Here is a 19,779-nt window from a genome sequence, read left to right as displayed (position 1 = left end):
AAACATAACAAAAAAATACATGAGAGTAGAATGTTTGAAACTATAAACATAACAAAAGAATACATGAGAGTAGAATGTTTGAAACTATAAACATAACAAAAGAATACATGAGAGGACAATGTTTGAAATTATAAACATAACAAAGAATACATGACAGTAAAATGTTTGAAACAATAAACATAACAAAAGAATACAGGAGAATAAAATGTTTGAAACTATAAACATAACAAAAGAATACATGAGATTAGAATGTTTGAAACTATAACCATAACAAAAGAATACATGAGAGTAAAATGTTTGAAACTATAAACATAACAAAAGAATACATGAGAATAAAATGTTTGAAACTATAAACATAACAAAAGAATACATGAGAGTAGAATGTTTGAAACTATAAACATAACAAAAGAATACATGAGATTAAAATGTGTGAAACTATAAACATAACAAAAGAATACATGAGATTAAAATGTTTGAAACTATGAACAAAACAAAAGGATACATAAGATTAAAATGTTTGAAACTATAAACATAACAAAAGAATACAGGAGAATAAAATGTTTGAAACTATAAAGATAACAAAAGAATACATGAGAGTAGAATGTTTGAAACTATAAACATAACAAAAGAATACATGAGATTAGAATGTTTTAAACTATAAACATAAAAAAAGAATACATGAGATTAAAATGTTTGAAACTATAAACATAACAAAAGAATACATGCGATTAGAATGGTTTAAACTATAAACATAATAAAAGAATACATGAGAGTAAAATGTTTGAAACTATAAACATAACAAAAGAATACATGAGATTAAAATGTTTGAAACTATAAACATAACAAAAGGATACATAAGATTTAAATGTTTGAAACTATAAACATTACAAAAGAATACATGAGGGTAAAATGTTTGAAACTATAAACATAACAAAAGAATACAAAAAATTAGAATGTTTGAAACTATAAACATAAAAAGAATACATGAGATTAAAATGTTTGAAACTATAAACATAACAAAAGAATACATGAGATTAGAATGTTTGAAACTATGAACATAACAAAAGAATACATGAGATTAGAATGTTTGAAACTATAAACATAACAAAAGAATACATGAGATTAGAATGTTTGAAACTATAAACATAACAAAAGAATACATGAGATTAAAATGTTTGAAACTATAAACATAACAAAAGAATACAGGAGAATAAAATGTTTGAAACTATAAACATAACAAAAGAATACATGAGAGTAGAATGTTTTAAACTATAAACATAACAACAGTATACATGAGAGTAGAATGTTTTAAACGATAAACATAACAAAAGAATACATGAGAGTAGAATGTTTGAAACTATAAACATAACAAAAGAATACATGAGAGTAGAATGTTTGAAATTATAAACATAACAAAAGAACACATGAGAGTAGAATTTTTTAAACTATAAACATAACAAAAGAATACATGAGAATAAAATGTTTGAAACTATAAACATAACAAAAGAATACATGAGAGTAGAATGTTTGAAACTAAAAACATAACAAAAAAATACATGAGAGGACAATGTTTGAAACTATAAACATAACAAAAGAATACATGAGAATAAAATGTTTGAAACTATTAACATAACAAAAGAATATATGAGAGTAGAATGTTTGAAACTATAAACATAACAAAATAATACATGAGAGTAGAATGTTTGATATTATAAACATAAAAAAGAATACATGAGAGTAGAATGTTTGAAACTATAAACATAACAAAAGAATGCATGAGAATAAAATGTTTGAAACTATAAACATAACAAAAGAATACATGAGAATAAAATGTTTGAAACTATAAACATAACAAAAGAATACATGAGAGTAGAATGTTTGAAACTATAAACATAACAAAAGAATACATGAGATTAGAATGTTTGAAACTATAAACATAACAAAAGAATACATGAGAGTAGAATGTTTGAAACTATAAACATAACAAAAGAATACATGAGAGTAGAATGTTTGAAACTATAAACATAACAAAAGAATACATGAGTGTAGAATGTTTGACACTATAAACATAACAAAAGAATACATGAGAGTAAAATGTTTGAAACTATAAACATAACAAAAGAATACAGGAGAATAAAATGTTTGAAACTATAAACATAACAAAAGAATACATGAGAGTAGAATGTTTGAAACGATAAACATAATCAAAAAAATACATGAGAGTACAATGTTTGAAACTATAAACATAACAAAAGAATACATGAGAGTAGAATGTTTGAAACTATAAACATAACAAAAGAATACATGAGAGTAGAATGTTTGAAACTATAAACATAACAAAAGAATACATGAGAGGACAATGTTTGAAACTATAAACATAACAAAAGAATACATGAGAATAAAATGTTTGAAACTATAAACATAACAAAAGAATACATGAGAGTAGAATGTTTGAAACTATAAACATAACAAAAGAATACATGAGAGGACAATGTTTGAAACTATAAACATAACAAAAGAATACATGAGAATAAAATGTTTGAAACTATAAACATAACAAAAGAATATATGAGAGTAGAATGTTTGAAACTATAAACATAAAAAAAGAATACATGAGAGTAGAATGTTTGAAATTATAAACATAACAAAAGAATACAGGAGAATAAAATGTTTTAAACTATAAACATAACAAAAGAATACATGAGATTAGAATGTTTGAAACTATAAATATAACAAAAGAATACATGAGAGTAGAATGTTTGAAATTATAAACATAACAAAAGAATACAGGAGAATAAAATGTTTTAAACTATAAACATAACAAAAGAATACATGAGAGTAAAATGTTTGAAACTATAAACATAACAAAACAATACATGAGAATAAAATGTTTGAAACTATAAACATAACAAAAGAATACATGAGAGTAGAATGTTTGAAACTATAAACATAACAAAAGAATACATGAGAGTAGAATGTTTTAAATTATAAACATAACAAAAGAATACAGGAGAATAAAATGTTTGAAACTATAAACATAACAAAAGAATACATGAGATTAAAATGTTTGAAACTATAAACATAACAAAAGAATACATGAGAATAAAATGTTTGAAACTATAAACATAACAAAAGAATACATGTGAGTAGGATGTTTGAAACTATAAACATAACAAAAGAATACATGAGAGTAGAATGTTTTAAACTATAAACATAACAAAAGAATACAGGAGAATAAAATGTTTGAAACTATAAACATAACAATCATGCTGAAGATAACATGTTAATCTATCACTAATAGAGATTTTGTATCCGTCTGAAATCAAAACTATATTCTTTTATTGATTGTACTATCTTTTAATGATTGATTCAGTTTATTATATTACTTCAGACTAATGTACAATTTTCAATACTTAATTCAGAGAGAGGATAATGTTGTACATGTTTGGTTATTAAATGATAGATTGTGGACCCAGACCCAAAAACCCCTATATATTTGTTTTTAAGTTTAAAATTTACAATTCATTTTTAAAGAAAATGCACTTAAAAATAATGAAGTGTTTAAAGATCTTTCTGCTCTCCATACACTTGATCAATTCCAAATGTGAGCATCTTTAAACAAATGACAGACTTTGTTTTTACATATTGTTTCTGCATTCCAACTAGGGATGCTTAAACTGGAAGTGCATATATCTTTTACATGATATAATATGTTCATTTCTGAAATCTTTTTATGTTTTGCAGTTGGAAATGGATATAATTCGAGAAAGTTATAACCGAAAACGGGAGAATTATCGTCGGCGAGCCATAGAGGCATATACTGCTATTGCACAACAGAAAATAAATCTTGAGGAGTTGACTGGTATAGCAATTTTGTTTTTTGTATCTATGTCTTTTTCTTCCTTCATACTCCAATTTTTATTTAATATTATGTTTTTTCTAAGGAAGCCATTCATCATCTCAGTTTATATGATCTTGTAATGGTTGTGAACAATGGCATCCAATGAACGTGTCATCTATATATATAAAAAATATCATCTATATATATAAAAGCCAAAATGTGTGTTAGTGTGTGTGTGTGCATTTTTCTGTATGTCCGCAAAAGGCTTTTTTTGCTGGGCTTCTCGGTCAGCTCACTCCTTCTTAAAACTTTTTATATACTATCTAAATCATAATATCTATGACTTAAGAACAGAGGTCGCGGCTATCTTTAATTTGCCCAACTGTTACGCAAAACTAGGTCAAACATCACGCGACTTAACTTTCTCGTACCTGTACATTTCACTTTATAAACGTTAACTTAAGACACTTATCAGTTCTTCTCCCCTCGTGGCCGAGATGTTTAGGTATCCGGGGTTTTTTTCCCTTTTGTTTCCACCTTCGTGTCAAGGCTTCGGGTTTGAGCCTACCTTCCTACTAAAACTTTTTTTGTCTTTTACACCCGGGCCAACATTTTTTTTTTCAAACAGGATTGTTTTGATCTACCCCCCCCCCACTCCCAACACACACACCTCCAAACACCCGGGCAACGCGGGGTACCCTGGTAGTATATATATAAAAGTGAAAATGTGTGTATGTATGTATGTTCGCTTTTTGTGTATGTCCGCAAAAGAATTTTTTCGGCGGCTTCTCGAGGCTGTCGCTCATTTTTACAACTTTTTATATCACGTTGAAATCATAATATCTACGAGTTACGAACGGGGGTCGCGTGTGTATTTAATTTGCCCGACTTTCAAAAGCTAAATATTCAACATTTTTTGCTCAGCGCATATAAATTCGCCTTTTTCATATAATAAAAGCAAAACTAATACAAAGGTTGTTGCATCGTTCCCAGCGCGATCGCCGGAGCATCCAAAAGCAATCAGCTTTGATTAATGCGTTTTTTTTCCTTATATCAGACAATTGCTATTCAATTTAGACAATCCCCTTTTAATGGGGAGCTGGTCCCCCCCACCTCCATCATCTTGGGGAAGCCCAAACTGCCCCGCAGTAAATGAAAAAAATGATCCTGCAGTGAAACAAAGTAAGCAAACACCAAAAAACTAGCCCGTCATCGTAACGCTCCCGTGATGACCTCATTAAGCATCCATCTGTCAATCAAACTTCCTTGACTTGACTCACTTTAATCGCTCTTACATTAGCATTGTCGCCATAGCGCAGGTGTTCAGGCTCAGTCTATAGGCTTCTAGGCTCCGGGTTCGAGCCCACATGCCACCAACCCCCCATCTGTTTTTTTTTTAAATCGTTAAGTTTCCTTTTTGTTCTGATTTACCCCCTTCCCCAACACACACATCTACAAATACCCGGGCAACGCCGGGTATCCCCGCTAGTCTATATATATAAAAGGCGAATGCAGTGTGCGCATTTTTGTATGTCTCGAAAAGGCTTTTTTTCGGGGAGTTCTTGGGGGGTGGGGTTACTATGTCTTAGAAGTGTTTATATATCCCTAGATCATAATATGTACGATTTGTGAACGTGCGTTGCGTCTAGATTTATTTACGTCGATTTTTACAAAATTCTTGCTATTTCAGCCCGTCTTGTGTTTATTCAGCTTTTTTGTATAAAACCGAAACTAATTCAACGCTAAGGCACTGTTCCCTGCAATTGCACCGGGAACGTCCAGAAGCAATCAGCTTTGATCAATGTGGGGCCAAACTCCTTATATCAGACAATTGCTATTCAATTTGGATAATCTCCTTTTTATGGGGAGCTGGTTTCCCCCTCCTCAACATCATGGGGAAACAACCAGCCAAAGTTAAATGAACCCAAAAACTGCCCCGCAGTAAAAGTTAACTCCGCTACTTCTATTTGACCTCATTAATGAGGTCAAAAAGAAAGAGCGGAGTTAACTTTTATTGCAGGCACGTGTCAATTCTGTTTTTAATACTTAAATAAATTCAAACGTGTTTCAGTTACTCTTTCTTGCTGGCTGAGTGGGTAAAATGTCAGGTTTTTTGCACACTTTATTTTCCACCTCCGCCTCAAGGCTTCGGGTTCGATCCTAACTACTTACCAAAACTGTTTTTTAAGCCCCCCCCCTAAACACAAACACACGGGCAACGATTTTTTTAAAGAAGTTTTAACATTGTTTTTTTACATATAATATTTAAACAGGGTTGTTACTTCGCTTATTCTTTTCGTTTGATTTACCCCGTCCGAACACACACACCTCTAAATACCCGGGCAACACCAGGTACCCCTGCTAGTTTTATTGAAATGGCGAACAAAGTCATATGACTTCTCTGCCTTCTCTGATCTGGGAATTATTTCTTAATCTAACAGTAGATGGTTTCTGTCCATTGTGTGTAACTTATTTTTGTGTATAACTCGTGACACGGTTATCTACTAAATAGAGAAACATATCTATCTATCTATCTATCTATCTATCTATATATATATATATATATATATATATATATAAAAGTGAATGTGTCTGTGTGTCTGTACATTTCCCTATGCAATAACTCTGTCAATTTTAAGTCTACAGACTCGAAATTTGATATACAGGGTAGTGAGATTTGGGAAAATCTTTGTAATCGGTTTTTTGGCAGAAATTTTGCTGTGAAGGAGTCAAAGTTCAACGATTTTACCTTTGAAAACTCTACCAAACTCCTCGACCAATTTTGGGTATAAACAATTGAAATTTTAGATATAGGTTCCTTGAATATGGATCTAACTTAATAACTTCATTAACTCAATAGGGGTCAAAGTTAAAAAAAATTGACTGCATTTTTTTTTTGTTGTTTTTTGCTCAACATACACCTCCAAACACCCGAGCAACGCCAGGCTAAAATGCTAGTCTTATATAGACATGAAAGTAAAAGCTAGACACACTTGACAAATGTGACTTGAATCCTATATACATTGTGGCCAGCATCTTTTTTTCACCTTTAACAAGCATTTGACACTATATGGAAATATGGAATCCAAAAAAAAATCTCCACAGGATAGGAATTAAAGGAAATATGGCCATATGCCTAAAAATAATTTTCTGGGTGAAACAGGCCAGTAACCATACACATATTACTCTTTCTGCTTCTCGTAACATCAATTCTATCATTCCAAACACTTTCTTACACTTGAAGTTTTTCTCTATTTCTACAAATCTACTACCAGACCTTGTATGGAGTACTGTATTTGGATTTGTGAATATCTGTTGCATTTAAAGGTTCTTGATGAAGTTCAGTAAGATATGTGAAATTTGAATGGCCCCACCCTTTCTTATTCTCTGCAAAATCTTCTCACCAACATAATGTTGTTAATCTCAGTCTTTTGTATAAATACTATGATGTTCTTCAGAATTGTATGATCTATTTCCTGCTTCAGTTGACTCATTAGTTTAGTGGTCTTTAGGACTTCACTGTTTTGATATCTCATTCCTATTTCAGTAGCTTTTTTCCAAGACTGTAGGTTTGTGAAACTCTATTCCTGCTGAATGTTTTCCTCCTACTTATAACTTTCATCTTTTCAAAATTATGGTAAATAGGCATCTTGTGTGTTTGCAATAATTATCTTTCATTCTCCTTTGCTTCATGTCTTGTCTGGAGTGATATCCATAAAAATCAAATAAACGATATCAAATAATATTTCTATCTACACGGTTGTCATTACAAGTATAAAAATGGTAGTAGAAATGATCAAGGGCTCGAGGAATGAAACACAATTTTCTCAGGTACGTTATCTATCTATCTATATATATATATATATATATATATATATATATATATATATATATATATATATATATTACTGGATGTAATATTTTGCTTTACAATTCTTTTATTTTATTAATTTATCTGACCCCTGATGTTTTAGTTTTGTTCACCATCATTTGGCTTGAATTATGAAAATTATATATTATAAAAAATATTTAAAAAAAAATCTTTACCGGATTGATAAAATCAAATATTTGCAGGATATCTCATCCAACAAAAGGAGGCATGTTTACATCAGATTGTTTCCTGGTGCCTTGGAAGAATTGGATCTTTTTACTTTCCTGCCACCAAGAACTTTCATATCAGGATCTAGCATACATTTTGGATCTGAAGTTCAATACCCTTTTTTATTCTGCATCAATATCTAATTTCCCTTATTCTATGTAGCTAAAATGATTAAAAATCTTTTAACTTTTCTATGTTTATTACCTTTAGCAATTAAGGTGCAAACCATTTATAATATTTTCCTCTGAGGAGATCGATAAACGTCAAAAACTCATGGGTTAAGGAAATATTTTTATTAAACTGTATTCTTTGTTTTGCATACAATAAAAATTCTATATTTGACATTTAACCATTTCAAATCATGAAATTTAAATTCCTAAATTATTATATATATATATATATATATATACATATATCAAAACCATGTAGAAGTGAGTGTGCTTTCAACAAGGGAAAAGTGTATTTAAATAGTAATCCGTACCAATCATAAAAATGCTTTGAAAATTTCAAGATAGTCCTATTAAAATAATCATATTTAAAAAATAAACAAAGCATTTTAAGTTCTCAAAATGCCATCATTTTTTTGGAAATGGATATCCTTTCATATGTTTTCATAAATAATGATTTACATGATATATTTAAAGAGTTTTTAGGAAAGTAATGATAGAAATGTTAACACTATGAAAAGTACATTTTGCATCGTTTTTTTTGACTCACATGATGCTTAGAAGCTCGGTACCAATCCCCTACGAGGAATTTTGGCATTAAATTTAGTAAATAATCTGAAGAAAAACATAGATCTCACTAAATCAGGATACAAAATAAACTGGTCCATTCATTTTTTTAAAATAAAACTTCAACATAACATGTTTCAAATATTTTTTTCTAAATATATTTTGTACCCCAAACGCTAAGTAAATTAATGTTTTTAGTATTTTTCTTTTTTATATTTATTTTATTTGAGTTTGCTGCTCCTCAGATATTATTTTAGTTTTGAAAATTTTGGAAACAGCATTGTGTCTCTGAAAAAATTGTGACCAAAGTAGATTCAGTCCACTAATTTAAAATTTAGCAAGCATGCGTTGTGTGTTGTCAGGTAGGTAATTTCTCACTTATTATCTGGGTTATTTCTAGAATATCTTGGGGTACATTACTTGATATAAGATTGAGGTGTGGTGTGATATAATTTATGGTAGTTGTCCATTTATTTTTCAAAACATTTTATGATCAATGTTTTATGTGTGTGAGTTTGTGTGTGCAAATGCACGTGTTTATGCTAATGTACTAGTTTTGGTTGTGGACCTGTGTAAATATGTGTGTGTATATGTGTTATGTACACACACACACTAATATTCATTTTCATATGTATACGTGTGTTCTTTTCTGCTGCTTGTCTGTGTATGATTTGTTCAGTATGGTGTGAATCTTGTTAAAAGTTTTTTTCTTGCATAGGAAGTGGAGTTATTATTCAATTTGTGGAGAGAGGTTGCTTTTATTTTATTTTTTAAAATTTTTTAGGAATCCTGTTTTTTATGTGAGTTTATGTGGGATGTGTGTGTTTGTTTTAAGGTCAATGTATATGTTCTGGTTTGTGTATGTGTTCATATATGTTCTGGTTAACAAACACCCACAAATATATATACACAAATATTTCATAGATTTCTATTGGTTACTCATAGCGTGTTAAAACATATTTCCCTTCAACAGTTTGTATTTTGGAGATGGAACTCTTTCGAGATAAGTCGTTGCTATATTAATTTTTATTTATCTCTTTAGATTTAAATAATTATATTTTATTTCAGTATTTAATTTATATTTTTTTATTGTTTCCCTTAATAATAGCTTTCTCGTCCATAAATGTTTATTATATCTACTAACTTGATCTTAAAGATAGCATAGACTCAACAATTACATTCTCTTTACAGACCCCCCTCCGCTTTCCTTTTATCTCACAATTCCTTAAAACGTCACTAGCCAAAGTTCAGAATATGATCACATTTTTTTTTTTAACGGTTAATTAAAAAAAAAATGTCTTTGGAACGCTGATGTTTTTAAAGCTAATTTCCCTTCAACAGTTTGCATTTTGGAGATGGAACTCTTTCTGAGATAAGTCGTTGCTATATTAATTTTTATTTTTTTAGATTCAAATGTTAATAACTACATTTTATTTCAGTATTTAATTTATATTTTTTTATTGTTTTATTTAATAATAGCTTTCTCATCCATAAATGTTTATTATATCTACCAAGTTGATTGCAAAAATAAATTAGGCAATTGTATTCATTTTCAGTTCATGAGAGAGGAATCTATCACCATACTTACCCTTAAACATGCCAATTGGACTTTTATTATACTTAATAGAATTTTTTTTTTAACGTATTGTGGATGCTTTATCAGCAGCTCCCATTACTCTCACTTCTCTTTATTTGTCCCTCAGTCCTCATTTTGTAATGAGTGATTTTTCTAACAAAGAGAGAAGAAAAAGCTGTATTCTAGGTTGGTATTATTTTGCGCGAACAGTCACCAGAAATGTCGGAAATTTTCTGTTTCTATGTCTATCCTTCTAGCCATGTCACTAGAGGTAAACGTTTTATCTGGGCTGACATTATCCGCCTGATAGTCAGGGACCCGAACCTTGGATTCACCGCTAAGGAGGCTGTCCTATTAGCAGGTGCAAAGTACTGGGGCTGCTGTATTGCCATTTGGTGAATGGATTCTGGACCATGCAGTAGCTTCTGGTGGAGCCTCTTGATGCCATATTAATTAGTAATTGTTACGGCTTTACCTTATCATGTGCTACAAAAAAAAATAATAAATTTCTTTGTTTCTTTTTCTCTCTTAGTTTCTTAGATTAGTCCACAAATCCAAAAACTCCATGACAAGTTTCAAGAAAAAATACACGATTAAACCCAGATCTCCAACTTCCAATGTAGACCCTCACTACCATGTCTCCTTCTCCAACATCAAGGGTCTACGTTCTAACCTTCCAGAGGTTGAAACTCAATTACAGGAGACGAAACCAGACCTATTATTTCTAAGCGAAACTGGCATTGGACAGACCATTTCCCTAAATGAGTTCATAATTAAAGGATACTCTAACTTAACGTCTAAATCTGACCCCCAAGGTCGCCATAGACATGGAATATGTGCTTATATAAAAGATGGCTTTCCATGTGGTAGGTACATCTCCAGAGAAGATCCTAACTTACCCTATATGTGCTTCCGGGTTGCACTAGCTCACACTACTGCATTTATATTTACTCTCTATCGCCCCCACAACAGCGGAATTACTATCGTTAAAAGCATATCTGAGAAAATTGACCACCTCCTATCTGCTTATCCTTCAGCTAACATTCATGTATGTGGAATGGTTAACCCACTCAAAGAAGAATGATGATGAGGGGAGGTTCTGTTAGGATTTCTCCATTGCTTATGACCTCATTCAGATTTTTCATGAACCCACCCATGTGCCCGACACCGACGGCCAGTATGCGAGTCTCCTAGACCTTTTTCTCACAACTTGCCCTGAACTATGTTCAGTTTCTGTTCTGTCTCCACTTGGATCTTCTGACCACTCTGTTGTATCAATTAAGATAAAAATGAAATGTAATAAGTCCTCAGGCATATCTCTCCATCGTACAGTATATCGATACACTATGGCTGACTGGGATAGCTTTTGTACATTTATATCAGATCTACCTCTGCATTCCATGTTTAAAAAGGATGTGTCCTCTATAGTATCAGACCTGACGGAATGGTTAATTATAAGAATAGATCGTGTCATACCCTCGAAAAAGTTGCAGCAGAAACCTAACAGCCAGCCCTGGTTCTCTCCAGAATGTGCTGCTGCCATTGCGCACAGAAATCACTCTTTCCATTGCTTCCAACATAATAGATGTATTGAAACTAAAGCCGCTTTCAGGATTGCCAGCAACCATTTTTAGAAAGTAATAAAGAATGCAAGAGAATTGTATGCTCAATCCGTCAAGTCCAAAGTAGCTGAGCAGCGGCTTGGTTCCCACCAGTTTTGGCAAATAGCAAACAGGATCCTGAACAGAAGTGTGTGCTCTATCCCAACTATTATCAATGTGACCTGAGGTAATCTCGTCAGCATCAGACAAAGCCAAACTCTTTGCCAAGAACTTTGCAGTTAATTCTACCCTTTGCGACCAAGGCCGCCAACCCCCAATATTTCCTTCTGTATCAGAAAATATGCTATGTGATATACAAATATCTGTACCTGATGTTGCCAAGCTAATCAAAAACCTTGATTCCAGTAAAGCAACTGGCCTTGACAGTATTCCAATTATAGTACTCAAAAAACTTCAACCAGAACTAGCACCCATACTTACAAAACTATTTAAATATTGTCTTAAGGAGAATTGCTTCCTATCACCCTGGAAAATATCATCAGTATGCCCTGTATTTAAGAATTCAGGTGATCGCTCATCCCCCTCTCAGTACAGGCCAATAAGTCTCCTGTGCATCATGAGTAAGTTGCTGGAATCTGTGTTAAATAGAGAAGTAATCAACCATCTCAGCAAAAATAACCTTCTTAGTGAGACACAATATGGTTTCTATTCTGCTAGATCTACAGCAGATGTGCTTACAGTTATAGCTCATAGGATTAACGAATCTCTCAACGGAGGTAACCTTTCCATTGCTCTTGACATATCAAAGGCCTTTGATAGAGTATGGCATAAAAGTTTACTTCACAAGATCTCCAGCTATGGTGTAGTTGGAAATGTCTTAATTATTAAATCATTTCTCTCTGATAGGTTCATAAGAGTAGTAGTTGATGGGCAAAAAATCAGAAGCTCACAGTATTAATGCTGGTGCCCTCAGGGGTCCATCCTGTGCCCAACTATCTTCCTGATCTACATTAATGATCTTCCAAATCACATCCTTACATCATTCATAGACATTTATGCTGACACTACCATCTATAGTAGCACATCTAAGACCGTAAACGACCAAGTTCTCTCCGATTCTCTCTCCTCTGATATTGAGCATGTGGTACAATGAGGAAAGGAGTGGCTGGTTACTTTTAATGCATCTAAAACCAAGCTTTTATCTTTACATCATCAATGCTCTGATCCCCATCTGGCATCAATTGAAATGAATGGCTCTTGTCTTGGGGAGGCCTGATGTTTTAACAAGCTTCTGGGCTTGACCTTTACTCCTGATCTGAAATGGAACACATACATATATGTGTGTATGACTTTAAGATCAAGTAATGTTGTCATATGTGGGGAAGTATCACTTTGAGCATATTGTTTCTTGCCTTGACAGAGTACAAAATCGCCTTTGGAGATGATCCACAGAAGAGATGTTCCTAGCCTCCTTCTACTTTATTGTTATATTCATAGTTAAAATTTTCCTTTCTCTCTTGGCCAAAAACCAAAAGGGACTTCCATGAACAAAATTCCTTTCCTAGAACATCCCATCTGTGCAATAAGATACCAACTGTGCTTCCCAACTGACTACAGTATGGTTACCTTCAAGTTTAATGTAAACAAATACTTGAGTCATTTTCTTAAAGAATGAATTCCTCTCATCCTTTATCTCATTCCAGTCCTTTATTGTTCGACAGAAATTTCTTTAACCTTTTTCTTCAAATGACTCCCAGCTTGATAAGTGGTGACTCATCGGTAGGACTGTGACAACAGCATATTCTTTTCATTGTTTTGACTCTCGAATATATATCCGACACAGACACAGTTAATCAACTGGGAACCACATCACTCTATATAAAAGCATATAAGATATCAACGGATATACACTGGAGAGTCAAAAAAGTGAGGAAAAAAAAAGAAAGAAATTTTCAAATCTTGCATTACGTGTGTCACTAAATCGTAAAGACATATCAAAGATTTTTAAATCTAGTTTTAACCCAATTGTAGAAGAAGCTTTCCTGTTGAGCATACACTTTAATATAAAACATAATTCAGCCCAAATATAAAGAAAGGCTATTGTCTTTCATTTTCAATGTAGTTGTTTAAAAGATCCCTTAATTCAACATGGCAGCTTTCAGTGAAGATGGACAAGCGTAACAAAACAGTTAAATTGAAAGATAAATAAGTAGCAATTTCAATTATATTTTGTTTTCAAATTCAAGTGTTTTCACAAGAAATCCCATGTTTTTTCTCCTTTCAATTCATTTTTTACATTTCTGTACAATCTTAGTTTCTCAATCCCAATTCATAACATCAATCCCTAATTAAACTGGATTAATAAATGAATAAAAACAGACAAAGTGATATTCTTTTATTTTAAAGTAATTCTAAATTCTTCAAACTGTCAGATAGAAAATAATTTCTGACTTGAATTAAAGTTTGAAGGCAAAAGTCAAATTTTGGTATCATCATCAAAATCAAGTTCTTTTCTATTCACTTCATTCTTAGATCAGTAAAATTAATTCTTAGTCTTACTAATATTTTCATTTTGGTGCTAATTCTCATAACATTTTGGCCAAAGTAACCTTTGATGCATCAATAATTTATTCAAAATCTCAAACTAAACTCTTTATTTAATCTATAAGGGTATATTGTTCTTGTCCTGTCAGCTATTACTGAATAGAATTCTTCAGTAATTTTTATCTTATTCTTAGTACCGTGTGGTGTAGTGCGGATTGATTCTTCAAGCTCCAGAAGACTCACTAAAAACTGCTTACTTAATAACTTTAATTGTTGCAACATGTGTCCAGTTGTAAGTGACAATTTTCTAAGGATTGAAGATTCAATTCTCACTACAGGCTATGTTAAAGAAGAATAAGATAAAAATTACTTAGGAATTCTATTGATCATGGCTGACAGAATGAAAACTATCTTACTATCATGAATCGTGGTTGCACAGATTCCTGAGTTTGACATAAAGATACAAGAGTCTGACAAGATGCACCTGAAGAAGGTTGTAGATTACATTGGCTGAAACATTATGGGAAGACAAGAACAGTAGTTTAAATAAAACACATCAATCCTCATTAATTATGCAGACTATTATTCTTGGTGATTATTCTCATAACATTCCAGTAGATTTAACCAACTTTTTCAAGTGCTTCTCATTGAAATTGGGAATCTTGATGTTGAACTCTGATAAAAATTCAAATTTCAAAAGATGCACCTGAATAAAAACAGTTGGTGGAAACATATTGACAATAATCACATGAGAATAGTAATCCAATACAAATTATGAATTCTCATCTAAAATTTCCAAAATCAAATATCTTTTTTGTTCCTAAAGCAAAAAAAGAAAACATTCATTTTCTCATGTGCCTTGTCATTTTTTTTTCTCATAGAAAAAGCAATAAAGAAAGAAATACATAGACATCTACTATCTTTTTATGCATAGGACCTGTTACATGTTTTTTTTTTTAGTTAAAGTAACATCAAATAACATTATTTTTACTTACAATTATGAATGAAACTAAAATGATTTTTTTTTTTTTTCATAGTGGAACCTGAAGGCGGTGATCAAAAGCAAGACAAAAAGAAGAAAAAAGAGTCAAAAAAATCAAAATAAAAATTTGAAACAAAAAAGGCCAAACAAAAGAGAAAAATATTAAATTTAAATAAAATTAACAGGCAAAAAAAAAATGAAGAAAACAATAACAAATTCGGATCAAGTTCTTTTCTATTCACTTCATTCTTAGATCAGAAAATGTGAATAAAAAAAGTTCACAGAAAATTGTTTGATAAATAGCTTTTTTTTATTTAAAATGTATGCAGTGAGATTTTTTTATAGCAGGGAAATTTATTTAAGAGAAAGTATGTATGTATATATATATATATATATATATATATATATATATATATATATATATATATATAGTTGTTGTTGCGACTCCAGCAATAGGGCAACTCGGGCAAAGCCCAACATTGCCTGATTATCAAGCACACATGTTTCGAATAAAAAAAATGTCTCATAGCCGAAAATTTAAACTTATGTATTTTATAAGAGATGTCTGACTTAACTACTTTTAAGCTATCAGATCTAAGAAGGTGACATTTGTCTATGCAGATTGTCTTGGTGTGTGTATGCTTCTTACACATAAAATCTCCCAACTAAAAATATCTTCATTTAATTAATTACTGTAATGAGATTTAAATGAGATAGTTAATTGGCACAAGATTATACAGTTTCTTAAAATTTGATTTAAACATTTTTGAAGAGGGGGAGTGGATGTGTGGGTTTGACTTAACTATCCGACATTAAAACTTTACTAAACCATTAAAAGAAATATTTTTTTGTTTCATTTACTTAAGAGAATTTTGTATGGTTTTATCATTTTAATGTTTTCATAATTGATAATTTTTTAGTGTTTTCTTTTATTTTATACTTAAGTTAGTTTTTTTTTTTTGACTAAATTTCTAATTAGTGTAAGGAAGAAAAATGTCCTTGTCACAAAATAAGTATTCATATTAATTACTGTTTTTTTCCCATAAGATAAACTATTTTTTAAAGATGTTCCTGTCTTCATTGTATCTACAAGGTATATTAACTTTATTATTGTATTAGTAATTTTTCTAATGAGGGCTTCACTTGATAAAACTATCAATATTTATATCTCAAACTTCAGATTGCTCTAGTCTTAGTGGCTTTGATTTCAACTGCATAAGATTGTTAAATTAAATTTGTTGTTCATAGAAATTTGTGATAATCTTATGACAAACAGTTAACGATGTTGACAAAGTAGAGTTACAAAGAAATTTAATACAATGAAACAGACAAACAATCTTTCCAATAACTTTATAAATTACAATAAATAAATGTACTACTAATTCAAATTTTAACATTTCAAAATATTTTTTAACTCGAAGTAACACCAATGTGCTAGAGCCACCACAGATATATATATATATATATACATACATACACACACACACACATATATATATATATACATACACACATATTACTAATGTTTTAACAATTATGTTTTTGTTTTTTAGAGCAGCAAAAAATCATACATTGGTATTTTTTTTTTGTAAATGTATTTTTTAGGTTACAATTATTCAGGAAAAGAATTGTATGATGAAAGGTTAATTTTATATATATTTTTTTGTTTTTAAGTTTTACTAATTTTTTTTTAATTTTATTTTAATTTTGGATTTTTTTTCATTTTCTTAGCATTTGCTTATTTTATAATTTTTTCATTTTCTTTCTTAAATGTTTTTCTTTTGCTTGTATTGTTCTCACAGTGTGTTTTTTTTTATATATAATTGATAATTTGAATAGATTTTCATTTTAAATTTATTTGGAATCTTTAATTTTTAAAATTTATTTTAGAATAATATTGACAAATAGTATTTAAATATTTCCTGATAATAATTTACTTATATTCTGCACTCTTGGGCTGATTTGAATTTCTCCAGCCGCTCTCTAGTCTTCCAATTGGATCAACTGCCAAAGTCTCTACTTGGGGACCATCACATTCACACGATTGGGCCCTGAAGCAATGTGGTCTCACAACATTTTTCACATAGACATGACGAAGATTCTGCGATTGAATTTGGCCACCATTTTGCCTAATAGGGGGTAGAAGGCGGGGTGTGGGTTTTGATTTAATCAACAGTGAGGGTGAAGGGCCTATACTCGAGCATAGATTATTATTATTGTTGTTGTTGTGGTGGTGGTGGTGGTGGTGATTATTCCCATTATGGCTGTTGCTACTGTGGTTGTTGTTGTTGTTTGAGCCTCCACCACCACCACCACTGCCGCCACCCGTGTGACGGCGGTGGTGGTGGTGGTGGTGGTTATGTGGATGGTGATGGTGTTGGTGGTCACGGTTCAGGAACTGCGGCGGCGATGACGAAGAAGTTGATTGCTCAGATAGCTCTTGGGAGTTTGTCTGCGTCATCCCCGGTTGGTGGGGGCTATTCAGACGTGACCCATGGTTTCGTAAGGTAGCACTGGAACGCCCCGAAGACGGAGAAGATGAGTGCCAGGCCTCGTTGATATCCACTTCATCTGAGCGGCTCTTCTGCATGTGGCTGCGTCGTGAATGGCGGCCACCCCCACCAGCCGATCCCGGTGCATTCTTTGGTGGCACCGGGACCACGTGGAACACATTCTCTTTGGATTTGATGTTGAGGTTTTCCTCAAGTTTTTGCTGGATTTTGGCCTTGTGTAGCTCTGTGGAGAGGTGGCCAATGTAGTCGGCCTTGTAGTCCAAGTCAGCACGGAGACTGTTCAGTTCTTTCTCTTTGGAGGCAACTTCCTGATTGTGCTTGATTGCTTGATACTTGAGTTGAATCTCTAATTCTTTGATTTTGTTCCGTTCTTTTGTGAGCCCTTCTAAAAGATGAGTTTCATTTGACTTGGCCGCATCCAGCTCGGTCTCCAGTTGTTTTACTTTTGCTTCCAGTTCTGTAAGAAAAAAGAAAATTGTTATTTCAGATAAAAAAAAAAAAGAACTATGGTAAATAAAATTTAGCATTGCATGTTAATTAACCTAATTGCTTCAAGATTGAAAAATATCACTTCTCTGATGACGATTTATTAAGTGGTCATAATCACTCCAGTGATCTGTTGTGAAATAAAAAACCACATGCACTGAAATGTAGTAATAATTACTTTCTATTTCTATTTTATTTATACAAAAAAAAAAAAAAAAAAAAAAAAAAAAAACGAAATGTAATAGGGCAAGTGCAACCTAAAGAGTTTGGGTCTCTTGTACTGTTCTATTATCAACTTGATTAATTTCAAACAAATCTTTTTGTATTTCCGAACTACACTGCTTTTATAGAGTTGATCTTTTTGTTACCACTAGTCCAAAAGTCAATTAACATTTATATTTAGATCAACTCCACATACGTGGGTCAATTTTTTTATAGAAATTGCTCCAGACAAGGCATGATGCCACCTGAAATTTTTTATGGAAAATCACTCCAGACATGGCATGAAGACACTTGAAATTTTTTATGGAAAAAGAAAATCACACACATTGATCAAATTATGCTGATTTCTTATATGTCACATTCCAAAAAGCAGATAAATTAATCAAGTAATGCTGACTGCTTACTTGTCACATTCCAAAAATCACATAAACTGATCAAGTAATGCTGAGTGTTTTTTGTCATATACATTGTTGTACAATACCTGTCAAGAGTATGTTAAGTTGTTTCATATATCTATTTACATTACCCGTCTGCGGGTAGGTAAAATTATTTTTAAATATGTTTTGTACATTACCCGTCCTAGGAAAGGTAAAATTATTTCATATATGTGCTGTAACTTACTTGTTCTAGGGAAGGTACAATTATTTTATACATGTTTTGTGTAATATCGGTCCTAGGGTAGGTAAAATATTCTTTTGCTCATAATAGCAAATGATACATAGACATTAAAAATTCCTCGATCCTAAAATAATAAATATGTTCAAAAGCAACTTCATTTTTCTTCATTTGTTTTATATAATCCCAAGCAATGCTGGGTAGCCCTGCTCGTCTATTATATAAAGGAAAGTTGTCTGTGTGTTTGTTTGCTTGTATGTCTGCTAAAAACTTTTGACAGATGCATCAAATAGTCGCAATCATTAGAGAGAGCAATCTTTCAAATGAAAAATATGTAAAAACTAGCTGTACCCGGCCACACATTGCTGTGGCTCAGTTTGTTTAAATGAACACAAAAACAAAAAAGACAAAATATATGTCTTATGTTTATGTTCTCAATATTTGTGGATACACAGTATTTTGAGGTGTCCCTTTTTCTGCGCAGAGGTAGAGATTGTCTGATTTTCCAACTATAGAACACGCAACATAACATATGTGAGACACAATCATGGTGTAGATGCAAGTCACACAAATGTAAAAAATGTCCCTGAGCCTTGTTAATGGTT

At 31.7% G+C, this 19,779-nt stretch overlaps 2 protein-coding genes across 8 annotated transcripts in view; one reads left to right on the top strand and one right to left on the bottom strand.

Annotated features, from left to right (window-relative positions):
* LOC145242387 (androglobin-like) overlaps positions 1 to 15,891 on the top strand; it is a 337,568-nt gene extending 321,677 nt beyond the window's left edge. For all 6 annotated transcript variants that reach the window (XM_080105409.1, XM_080105408.1, XM_080105404.1 and 3 more), the window contains 2 exons: positions 3,745 to 3,862; positions 15,394 to 15,891. In XM_080105409.1, the coding sequence (XP_079961535.1) occupies positions 3,745 to 3,862; positions 15,394 to 15,461 (186 nt within the window). In that variant the 3' untranslated portion in view covers positions 15,462 to 15,891. The remainder of the gene's footprint in view (positions 1 to 3,744; positions 3,863 to 15,393) is intronic.
* LOC145242389 (uncharacterized) overlaps positions 15,259 to 19,779 on the bottom strand; it is a 92,328-nt gene continuing 87,807 nt past the window's right edge. For both annotated transcript variants that reach the window (XM_080105410.1, XM_080105411.1), the window contains exon 5: positions 15,259 to 18,308. In XM_080105410.1, the coding sequence (XP_079961536.1) occupies positions 17,272 to 18,308 (1,037 nt within the window). In that variant the 3' untranslated portion in view covers positions 15,259 to 17,271. The remainder of the gene's footprint in view (positions 18,309 to 19,779) is intronic.

The sequence above is a fragment of the Euprymna scolopes genome, chromosome 21, assembly GCF_053919585.1.
Source record: "Euprymna scolopes isolate OS-2025 chromosome 21, ASM5391958v1, whole genome shotgun sequence".
Lineage (NCBI taxonomy): Eukaryota > Metazoa > Mollusca > Cephalopoda > Sepiida > Sepiolidae > Euprymna > Euprymna scolopes.
Note: the sequence above shows the minus strand (reverse complement) of the source record. Positions and strands in the feature narration are given on the sequence as shown.